This window comes from Megalobrama amblycephala, linkage group LG20, assembly GCF_018812025.1.
Source record: "Megalobrama amblycephala isolate DHTTF-2021 linkage group LG20, ASM1881202v1, whole genome shotgun sequence".
Classification (NCBI taxonomy): domain Eukaryota; kingdom Metazoa; phylum Chordata; class Actinopteri; order Cypriniformes; family Xenocyprididae; genus Megalobrama; species Megalobrama amblycephala.
Window position 1 is genome coordinate 1686816 of NC_063063.1, and position 12444 is coordinate 1699259.

The 12444-nt window shown below is 35.3% G+C and overlaps 1 protein-coding gene across 5 annotated transcripts in view; it reads right to left on the bottom strand.

Moving 5' to 3' along the window:
* Window positions 1-12444, bottom strand: part of frmpd2 (FERM and PDZ domain containing 2) — a 41447-nt gene that overhangs the window by 3606 nt on the left and 25397 nt on the right. For 4 of the 5 annotated variants that reach the window (XR_007182011.1, XR_007182010.1, XR_007182009.1 and 1 more), the window contains exons 23-28: window positions 9586-9679; window positions 9341-9426; window positions 5678-5870; window positions 5135-5346; window positions 4913-4979; window positions 1899-2052 (exon numbers count right to left, since the gene is read on the bottom strand). Coding sequence is in view for 1 of the 5 variants with exons in the window: in XM_048171360.1 (XP_048027317.1) it covers window positions 2003-2052; window positions 4913-4979; window positions 5135-5346; window positions 5678-5870; window positions 9341-9426; window positions 9586-9679 (702 nt within the window). In the remaining 4 variants the exon portion in view is untranslated. Of the gene's footprint in view, window positions 1-1567; window positions 2053-4912; window positions 4980-5134; window positions 5347-5677; window positions 5871-9340; window positions 9427-9585; window positions 9680-12444 lie in introns of those variants that run through there. The other variant, XM_048171360.1, reaches the window with a different exon arrangement.

Consider the following 12444-nt stretch of genomic DNA (forward strand, 5'->3'; position numbering starts at 1 on the left):
ACGGTGGTTAACACTTTTAAGATCTACAAATAAAATAAAAAAAATTGGAGTGATATCTTGTTTTTATGTTAGTGTAAAAAATATTGTTACGTTCGTGGTCTTCGGGGTCTCTGGAGACCCCGGGCAACTGAATGTAATTTTGTAACAATATAAATTATTTTGTAAAAACCAATGTAATTTTACTTTGTTTATTAATGTTTTTTCTCAACATTTGTGCAAGTTTTGGAGGATTCCTGATATCTTTTAAATTTATATAAATAAATTTAAAAATATTTTTTGAAATAGGTTTTTATGCATGAACAGCTTTTTATGTAAAATTCACTTTATAAAAGGCCCAGATTTCTAACTTTCATTCATGTGGATAACATGGATAATTTGACATGGTTTAGTGTAAGATTTTTGCCCATCTTTTGAAAAATGCAGTTTTAAAAGTAAAAAAAAAATATCACTTTTACCAGTAGATGGCTGCAGAGCTCCACTATTTGCTATGTGCTATTTGAATGACTGAAAGATGTCTTTTCACAAGTTTTTTTTTCAGTTGGATTCATATCTAAATGTTATGAAATCACAATTATAACAATAAAAATTACTTTGTCAAAGTTTAGCATTTTTTGTGCAGGGCAAAATCAGTTTTTCAATAATAATTTTATAATAAAAATAATAAAATAATAAAATAAATAATTTTTATTTTTGTGTGTGCGCGTGTGTGTGTGAGCATGTCCATTTTGTATTGAGGATGTTTTTTGCATTTTTGGAAGTGTGCCACTTCATTTCTGTCTATGTGTGTTGTGCGTTGTTTCTGATTTTGAGAATGGATTTTGTCCAGTTTCTAAGTGGGGTCTCTGTGGGTTACATTATTGATGATATTATTGAAAAAACTGTTTTTTTTCAGTACAAAAAAAATGCTAAACTTTGACAAAAAGTAATTTTTATTGTTATAATTGTGATTTCATAACATTTAGATATGAATCCAACTGAAAAAAACTTGTAAAAAGACATCTTTCAGTCATTCAAATAGCACATAGCATATAGTGGAGCTTTACAGCCATCTACTGGTAAAAATGATAGTTTTTTTACTTTTATAACTGCATTTTCCAAAAGATGGGCAAAAATCTTACACTAAACCATGTCAAATTATCCATGTTATCCACATGAATCAAAGTTAGAAATCTGGGCCTTTTATAAAGTGAATTTTACATAAAAAGCTGCTTTTGCATAAAAACCTATTTTAAAAATATTTTTTAATTTATTTATATAAATTTAAAAGATATCACAAATCCTCCAAAAACTGTACAAATGTTGAGTAAAAACATTAATAAACAGAGTCAAATTACATTGGTTTTTAAAAAATATATTATATTGTTACAAAAGTGCAGTCCCCAAACGAAGACCGCACAAGGGTTAATCCAATAAAAGACGCTCTTGTAGTGTAGTAGAGTCTGGCTGGTGCTCTAAAACATGTTTGGTCGAGGTTAAGATTAAGTGGTGAGATCCTGCACATGTTCACCTTTACAAGTCCAGGATTATCCCTATTCCCTAGAAAGCATTAAGAGCTTGTGTTAATATATGTGTGTGTGTGTGTGTGTGTGTGTGTGTGTGTGTGTGTGTGTGTGTGTGTGTGTGTGTGTGTGTGTGTGTGTGTGTGTGTGTGTGTGTGTGTGTGTGTGCACAGTCATTTTAACTGAAATTCAGAGATCTCCTGTAACATTTGGAGGATGACATCAAGCATCACTGACTTGAAGCCGAGGATATTAAAGTGCGAGAACTAGTTACTGATTTACCCTTTTAAACAATTTTGGTAAAGTCACAGAAATCCATTTTGGCTGTACAGTAGAAAAATTAAGCACTTGTTTACGTCATTCACTTCCTTAAAGGAAAATCAGCTCGAATTTTCTAACCCCTCTGAAGATCCATCTTCTCCCATAATGCACCAGGATTCCTCTGTGACCTTCTTTCCCAGGAGAAATCCTTCATTAAATGCCCATGTGACATCGTTCATGGTTCAGCTGCAGGTCAGTTGGCCGATTTTCTCGGATATAGGTGGAAGTGTTCCTTAACAACATAAAACATGAGTCCAGGTTACTGTAAACATGAATCAATGACGTCGTTCAGTTTGAATATTTTATTAAAAATAAATATGATGTTGCATACAGTACCGGTCAAAAGTTTAAGATTTGTTTTGAAAGAAGTCTCTTTTGCTCACCAAGGCTGCATTTATTTGATCACTAATACAGTAAAAACAGTAATATTGTGAAATATTATTACAATTTAAAAGAACTGCTTTCTATTTTAATATATTTTAAAATGCAATTTATTCCTGTGATGCAAAGCTGAATTTTCAGCATCATTACTGAATAAAAATATGATTTTCTTTTGAGAAAATCTTATCCCAAACAGCAAAATCTGTTTTCAACACTGATAATAATCATAAATGTTTCTTGAGCATCAAATCATCATATTAGAATGATTTCTGAAGGATCATGTGACACTGAAGACTGGAGTAATGATGCTGAAAATTCAGCTTTGATCACAGAAATGACATTTTAACATATAATCACATAGAAATTTATTTTAAGCTGTAATATTTAAAATAAGAGACTTCTTTAAAGAAAAATTGGTTTAATGTTAGGAGAAACTTTTGACCTGTAGTGTGTGAGTGTGTACTGTATATATTTATACAACAGTTCTTGAATCTGATTGGCTGAGAGCCGTGTGATATTCTCCCAGTATCAGCACTTGTACCGTTTAACCATTTGGTGACCGAGCAAATCCACTATATAGTTATCAGTTCTACTGTTATTGTGTCACAAAATGTATTTTTAAGAGGTTTTTTTAGGTGAGATTGTAGTTGTTTAGACCTTAAATATGTGACTCATATATAAACATAGCACTATTTTACTATTTGTTTTGATACTTTCGCAGATGTGAGCTCGTTCAGTACTCGTGTACCCGCAGAGAACAGCTTCATCTCAGCCATGTTTTTGGGAAATTATCTTATCTATCTAGTCTATTACTTGTTCCCGAGCTAAACGATTTGGGTTAAAGGGAAAATGAAGTTTCATAACTTTATATTTAGACTATATTTAAATTAAATCCTGTACTAGGGCACTACTTTTGTATATACAGTACAGTCCAAAAGTTTGGAACCACTAAGATTTTTAATGTTTTTAAAAGAAGTTTCGTCTGCTCACCAAGGCTACATTTATTTAATGAAAAATACAGTAAAAAACAGTAATATTGTGAAATATTATTACAATTTAAAATAACTGTTTTCTATTTGAATATATTTCACAAAGTAATTTATTCCTGTGATGCAAAGCTGAATTTTCAGCATCGTTACTCCAGTCTTCAGTGTCACATGATCCTTCAGAAATCATTCTAATATGCTGATCTGCTGCTCAAGAAACATTTAATGTGTACAATTGTACAAAATATTTGTGTACAATATTTTTTTTTCAGGATTATTTGATGAATAGAAAGTTCAAAAGAACAGTGTTTATCTGAAATCTAATCTTTTGTAACATTATAAATGTCTTTACTGCCACTTTTGATTGATTTAATACATCCTTGCTGAATAAAAGTATTCATTTCTTTAATTTCTTTTCAAAAAAATAAAAATAAAAATTCTTACTGACCCCAAACTTTTGAACGGTAGTGTATAATGCTACAGAAGCTTTGTATTTCAGATAAATGCTGTTCTTTTGAACTTTCTATTCATCAAGGAATCCTGAAAAAAAAAAGTACACAACTGTTTATAACATTGATAATAATCATAAATGTTTCTTGAGCAGCAGATCAGCATATTAGAATGATTTCTGAAGGATCATGTGACACTGAAGACTGGAGTAATGATGCTGAAAATTCAGCTTTGCATCACAGGAATAAATTACTTTGTCAAATATATTTAAATAGTACACAGTTATTTTAAATTGTAATAATATTTCACAATATTACTGTTTTTTACTGTATTTTTCATTAAATAAATGTAGCCTTGGTGAGCAGACGAAACTTCTTTTAAAAACATTAAAAATCTTAGTGGTTCCAAACTTTTGGACTGTACTGTATGACTGAATTGTTTGTTTGTATTTTTATTTGATTATGTTTTTTTAATGGCTATTGTTGTTAATTGACAATATATAATAATAATAATAATAATAATAATAATATGCCGTATTTATTATTGAGAAAGGGTCTGTCAATAGTATCAGTGAAAGTTACATTATTACACCAGTAGATGGCGGCAGAGAGTGAGTCAGAATGAAGAAGTTGTTTTAGCGCTGTGGGAAATCCCCTTAACCTTTAAAAGGACAAAGATATCGCTTTCCTCAGCAGACATTCAAACTGATTTTTTTTTTAATGGATATAAAATTATGGATATCGACCTGAAGAATGAATGCTATATCAGATGCAGGTAATACACTCGTTTAGTCGATCTCTCTCTCAAAATACCATAATAATCTACATAATACAATAAGCTTCAATGAAGCGACTCAACGTTCCTTCGTTACTTGTTCTAAAGTGACGTTTAGAATTAGTAACGGATCTTGGGCTCAACTGTTAAGCTGTCAACTTGAGATTTTAATCCGTGGTGGAAGGAAGTAGTTCCTCACAAAAGAGGGTTTTAAAGACGCTACATTGTTGTTTCTTATTTATTTACACACTCGTGCGTCAAACTGTTGTATAAATGCAATATCACACTCGGTAGCCGTGCTGATATACAGCCATACTGCACTGCTACTTGTGTGATATTTCTCATATATATATATATATATATATATATATATATATATATATATATATATATATATATATATATATATATATATATATATATATATATATATATATATATATATATATATATATATATATATATAATTAAAAAATACTTGACAGTGTTGTGCATTACTACCTCGAGCAGGACGGCAGAGAAGCAGCTGCACATCTGAAGGTGAATTCCTCAATAACTGCAGCACTTGCTGTAGGGTCAGAGTTCAAAATCAGAGTTCAATCTTTGTTTGCCCAGAAAGGAATATTTGGACCATAATTATCAAATCCTGGCCCTTCACATGGTTTACATCTTATTAATATTCCTATTATGGCTGGAATGGTTAAAGAGAAGCTCCCTGGTCACCTGATAGGACAAGCCCTTCAGTGGCTGTCCGTTAATCGACAGAATGACGTCTCCCTCCTGAATCTTGCCACTCTCCTCTGCAGGCTGACCTGGGAACAGCGTTCTGATTCGCACAATAGAGCCACAGTCCAGGGAAGTGTCCAGCTCTGAGATGAAGAAGCTGAAGCCCAGACCGTTCAGTCTCTTCTTAAGAGTCACCTCCTGAATGTTATCTGGGGACAGAATTAGGCACATTTAAGCCAGCCTTGTGGAGGTTTTGTCACATTACCTGTGTGTGTAATCCTGAAGCACAGTGGACAGGGTGTCTGTGTGTTGAAATTTAAGACATTTCAAGACTTCTCAATGATTTTAAAGTCTGCATGCGACAGTCTTTCCTATTGTGACGTATATCTGAGTGAAACGCTTCTCAAACAAGAACAAATGTAGGGCGGGGCTTGATTTTGTCTGTGGGGAATTGATTGGATGGTTGTGGTTTGCTATTGGTGGATCTCATGTGAGTGACAGGTTGCCCCGCCCAGATATTTATAAGCAGCTTTTCATTACCATCCGACACGAAGCTGTAGTCTCTGGGCTTGACGCCGAAGGGTCTCGTCATGGTGATGGCAGGGCAGCTGTTCCTCATATGCGTCTCTACAAGACTCGGTGTGCGGATGGTGAGTGTGTCCCGTAACTCCCGGTTTATAGGGTCTCGCGGAAGCACGGTGCCTCCGTCCCGCTCCAGCACCAGACTCACCACCTGCCGTACAGCCACAGAAAACCATCATCACTAATATCAGTTCAGTTGAAGTGTACTGACCACAGCGAACGGGCTCCAAAAAGCATCCCTATGATTTGTGTGCAACATCCCAAGCTTTCTGAAGCCATACAATAGCTTTTATTCAGTGAAAATCTTTAGATTTTGGTCTTTTTTTTGCATCTTGACAGATATACCTGTATTGTTCTGAATATAAGACAATGTTAGAAATGCATCTGAAAAAATTGGGTTCGTCTTATATTCAAGGTCTAGACTTTTACATCAGTGTTAATTTTGACAGCAAATTTTGATTTAGTTTTAGTCATATTTTAGTCATCGGAAATTGTTTTAGTTTTAGTCTAGTTTTAGTCGACTAAATATCATAAGATTAACTAATTTAGTTAAATTGTAATGCATAAAGCATTTCTCTAACAATACACAGATCCTATACACTGAAATAGGTACATCTGATATTCCCAAACTGTACTTTGCTCGCCAAAACGGACGGTTTTTGACCGTTCAAGTGCAAAAAGACACGAAAGAGCAAAATTCAGCATATTTCAGGGATTGACACTTATCATTGAGGTACTATAGTTTTTGTTTAAAATTTTATTAGATTTGATTTTTAGTTTTAGATTTTTTAATTTTTTTGTGTTTATGTCTTTTAGTTTTCGCTTTTAAATGTCTAAGTTTTTATTTCTGTTATTTTAATACCTCGGGTTAAGGTAAAGCTTAGAAACTAGATAAAATAAAATAAGTTTACATTTTTTATTTATATTTCTCTTTTATTTCAGTTAGTTTATTTCAAGTAATGAAGATTTCTTTGGTTTTAGGTTTAGTTAACTATAATAACCCTTATACTTGTAAAATATAATGAATAATATGTCAAATAATGTTCTTAGACTTTCCTTCCTGTGACAGAAGATACAGGAGTAGTTTACTATGAATTAAATAGAAATTAAATTAAATACAGTTTATTGTGTAAACAAAATAACAATTATGACCAGGAAAAAAATAATAATTATAAACCATCCCGAAATACACCGTGACTCTTATTCTGAAATGTCTGCAGCCTGCGTTGTAGCCTATTGTAGTAGCAGGCTACTAATGAGGGAGATAAATATGCATTCTTACAACCTACAACACATTACCATATAAACATAGTGTAGTAAACATTGTCGTAATTCATCAATATTAGTTTATAAGCAATCTCTTGGCATAAATGTGCGCTATTCATTAATTGCGAAGCAGTCTGAAGTGCTGCTGCGCGAGCCTGTAGAGGGCGCAACAGCGCCGCGTTTCCCGCGGTTAGATCAGCGCGTTACACTTCAAATGTGCACATCTTCCACACAGGACAGCAGTCCTGACTGGATATCTTCCCAAATCGTCCCCCTCTTTCATTTTCGTCTCGTTTTTATTCGTTGACGAATATTAGAGTAGATTTTAGTCATAGTTTTAGTCATTCAAAACACATTTTTATTTAGTCATCGTCTCGTTTTCCTCCGTGAAAAAAATGTCGTTGACAAAAATTATGACGAAAATTATTCGTCAACGAAATTAACACTGTTTTACATTTCAATAATACACCCGCAACAATAGGTGGCGCCAAATACGCATAAAAGCGGTGAGTCAGAGTGTAATGCCGGGTTCAGATTATATGATTTTTTTTGTCTGTTATGATAGTTACTGTGTCAGATTATACGATTTTGGCTCCTAAAATCTTGTCGTGTTGTGGACAAGAAACACGTCAGACTACACATTGCTACCGACCATTCATCACTTGCCATCTTTAATCAAGAAGGCGGGACTATCGACTGACAGAAGGTGCCGTGAGCGTAAGCAAACAATGGCTAGTGGCGTGTTTAGCTCTGTTTTGTCGTCAGAAAAGCCCAAAAGTGGTATTTTTTTTTATTTATTTACCTTTTTTCACTCTATCATAGTAGTCACTAGAGGAAACATCATAAATGCAGGAGTATTGTTGCTATAGCTCCACAAATATTTCCTGCATTGTAAAATTCCACCTAGCAGGACCAATATCATTGTCTCTCTTTCGTTTTAGGCAAGTTTGAAAGCATGTAGGAAGGCACTGTGCTCCTATTGGCTAGTGTCACACATGTGACAGAACTCGTCGTGGATGACCGAAAAATAAAATGAAACATGTTAGTCTTTCTGTCGTGAAGCATCGCAGACGTGGCATCGGTTTTCGTCCGCCATGACACACTACACGAGCTGAAACAGGCGAGTCTTGCGTTCTGACGCCCATTGTCGTTTACGAATACCCACAAGCAGATCGTGGCAAAATCAGGCTAAAATAGTGTAGTCTGAACCGGGCATTAAAAACACTAAAAGTCCAAGAAAAGCTTACCGTTTAAGAGCCATGTTTGCATGCCTTGCTGACGGCACCAAACTTCCCCCGTACATGATTTTAAAACCTAACAGTACCCAGAATTCAAAACTACAATAACATTTTCAAATAAAAGTATTTTCTTTATAAAATACAAGATTTGGTCTTCAAAAGGTCTTTTTTCCAGAAGGGGGGTTGCCTTATAATCAGGGTTGTATATTCAGAACAATACATTATTCATAGACTATATGAAAAAAAACTGCATTATTATTCTTCAAAATGTCTCTTAGAATGGTTTGGATTTTTTAAATAGTTTTGATAGTTTCATCTTTTGTATCTTATTTAATAAATCAGACCATTTTGGCTCATATAGTATGATATAGTGAGAATATGGAGCTTAGCCTCGAGGAGGAAAAAACAGCTCAGTTTTATTGAGAAGAACAAACTGAACAAAAATATGCAATTTGTGCAAATGCTGATATTTATATGGCCAAAAATTAAGATGAAATTCTTGTAATGAAAATCAATGAGATCTTCATAACAGACTACTTACATAAAATGCACATAAATATCAGCCGTCACTCTATATCTCTCAATAATGTCTTAGATATTTAAATGCTTAGTTTTATGATTAAAGCTCTGTAGTTTTAAAACATAGAATGCAATGCTTTCCTCAAAAGCCTGATGGATCATATTTAAGATTCACATTTCATGATTTTTCATAATATATATATAAAAAGTTGCTTTAGTCCAGTAAATGTTCATCTTGCAATATTATTAACAATATCAAAGTTATTCTTAGTTTACTTTATAAAAATCAGTAAAGATTTCACAAGACAAATGAACCATGAGCAAAACTAAGAAAGGACTTTTATTTGCTAAAAAGTCTAAACTATCAATCGGACGACAGAAGGCGACAGGTTTACCAGCAAAGTTTTGATAATGTCGATAATTTAGAGGCCTTACAAATTCACGTACCAAATATGATACAGTAGGCTTTAAAGGGTTCATTTCTGATTTTAACAAGTTCGGTATGCAATAACTGGATTCCTAGAAGGAAGCAGTGATTACAGCTGAGCTAATTACATAAAGACAGACTGGTGTAGTTGCCATGAGAGAGAGCGCTTACCTCGCCTGTTCTTGCCAAACATTCAGCCGCCTGCTGATCTGTGAATCCCTGCAGTCTGGTGCCGTCCACTTCCAACAGCCTGTCTCCTGACACACACACAAACACATACTATCATCATCCCCTAGCCGTCACAAGTGACTCAACCAAACCGACGCATTCTTGCCACCATTTACTGAACTAAAGAGAAAAGATGAGTGCAGTAAATCTCAGTACAGATCCATGATAGTAAGAAAAGTAAAATGCACCTGTCTGGATTCGTCCATCTTGTTCGGCCACTCCACCGGGCACCAGACTCTTGATGTAAATACCTCCGTAACGGAGACCTGTATTCACTCCTCCCTGTATATTCAGACATCAACACACAAAGTAATACAACATTTTAACCCATTTCTTCTTTTGACCTCCCAAGGACATGCATGTACCAGCAGGTGAGCACAGAATAATGCATTCAGTGTTGGATTTTGTGTCTGATAGTATTGTCTTCTAAACTCTGTGACATTGAGTACAAATGCCTCTCAAGCTACTTAACCCCATTTAGACATTAGCCATGGCCTGTGCTTCCCCTTTCCACACGTTTATATCCATAGTCATGTGACCACTCTTCCTCTCTGCCCTTTGGCATCTGATTGTGTTTGACCTTCCGTGATACTACTGACCCTGTGGAAGCCAATTAATAAACAGCGAACTCAAAGTTTCACCTGTGTAAATAATATTGGCGGTGCTGTGAGGTTTGCTTCCCTTACAAAAAGAAGTTTGCCATTATAGCTTATTTAAAAAAAAAGAAAGTATACATTCTGAGAGTATACACATACAAGCATACTACTAGTACATTGATACTAATATACTTTAAACAAAGTATACTTGGAAAATATACTTGAACGTAATTAAAATGAACTTGGGGTACTTTTACACAAAACCAATGCACTAAAAACAAAAGTTTTATGCATGCAGTTGACAACGCTATCAAAACAATCTCCGTTCACAAAGATCCGCAAAAATGTTTTAAACCACTGTATTATGCATGCCAGGCCAGTAGTTGGCGATGTCACTTTGTAAAGAAACACTAGACACCTATAGACTGAACACATAATGTGCATGTCACCGTTTCCACAAATTTGCGTGTTTGTTGTTTACAAGGAACAATAACGGTATGGTTTTCAAACACTTGCACTTTCAAACCGGTTTTCAAAAGTTTGCGGTTTCACAGCCCCAAAATGCCATTGTTGTGTAAATAAACAGACAAAGCGCATAAAAAGTTTTCCATTTTTAGTTGAAAGTGGTGTCGTGCAAACAGCCCCTTAAAGTACACTTCACTAAACTCCTGATGCAACATGAACACAAGCAGACTTGACAAACTCACCACACAGAGGATACAGGGAACAATACATGACAGGGCAACATGGCAAACATGAGGGCTTAAATACATGGACATGGAGAAACACATGACAACAACAACCAATGACAAGTTGGAACTAATGAACATGAACCAATGAAAAGGCCGATAACAAGTTGGGACAGTAAACCAATGAGAACATGACAATGGAACCAACACAATCTAAAAGGACCAAAAGACTAGATCACATGAGGGGCAAGAGAAATCACATGACCAACCAGGATACAAGACTATGACAAATATCGAAATAAAAGTCGAGAAAGCATAAACATAACTAAAATCTGAAATAGACATTACACACCCCCCCCTCTATGGGTGGCTCCCGACAGCCAAACACAACACCAAAACAAAACTAACAAAAAGTCAAAGAGGGTGGTGGAGCCAATTGCACCTCAAAATGAGACCAAATCTAGCCCAAACGCATTTTGGCGGGTCCTCGGTAAAAATTGCATTCTGAGGGCTAAAATCCACGTTTTTGGCAGGGTTCCCCTGGTAAAATTTGCATTCCAGTGGCTAAATATCATGGTATCTAGGGTTGCTTCAACCCGCGGACATGAAAAACAACCCGCGGCAACAGTGTTAAAGGTGCAATATGTAAGAATTTTGCAGTAAAATATCCACAAACCACTAGGCCAGTGTTATATATTATGTTCACTTGAGTACTTACAATATCCCAAATGTTTGCAACTATTTGTAAATCGTGAGAAATTTGCAATTTTAATGTGTGAGGAGTCGCCTGTCAACGGCGTCATACCAGCGTTACCCTCGGTTTCCGGTTTATTTTGTAGAAACCATGAAAACTCCAAAGACGCTTTAATATTTACATGTTTTAATACACAAGGGAACAACTGTTTTGATATATTTATAGACAAAAATCGAATTATTGTTATATAGCTCAACACGTTTAGTCTTATTGTTTAAATCTAATTTTCTTGATGTTTTGCGAGTGCCATGCTTTACCATGCCTCAGAGAAAAACACTATTTTGTCAAGTAGCTAACATAGCATAATCAGATGCAGCTTTATTTTTAGTAACAGTAATACAGAAACTCCATCATACAATATGTTTTAAAATTAATTGCATGCCATTTATCAACACAAGCCATCCAGCATTTAATATGATATTGTAAAATCGATCTATCTTACTGCAGTGTGTAACAGTGTCTCACAGCAGCCGCCGAGCGAACGCACAGAGTAACGTTATAACATCATTTTCAACACACTCAAATGTATCTAATATGATAAACAGAGCTGCGTTACCTCATACTCATGACCGGAAAAGCGGAAGCGGCGCCGGCGACTGTGTCATAATAAAGTTGTGTGTTGCGCAAACGCTCCAGCTCCTCGTTCAGCTCCACAACACTCGCTCCTGCTCTGCTTCACACTACAGTAACGTTAATAATCTCGTCCATGAACATGATTTCTTCATGAGTCCAATCTCAATTCTTTTGCACCGGCCGTTGAGCTGAAGACCACATGTCCCAAGATTCTGCGCTCAAACTTGGCATCATCAAGCTACACCTTTTCAATAGGCCTCTAGCGACCTCTAGCGGACAGAAAATATTACATAGTGCACCTTTAATGTAGCCCAATTCCACAGGAAAACCGCAGACTTGGCAACAATGGGGTATGTAGAAAGATGTTAAATGTGCAGTGTGTAAATTTTAGTGGCATCTAGCGGCGAGGTTGCGAACTGCAACTAACGGCGCACA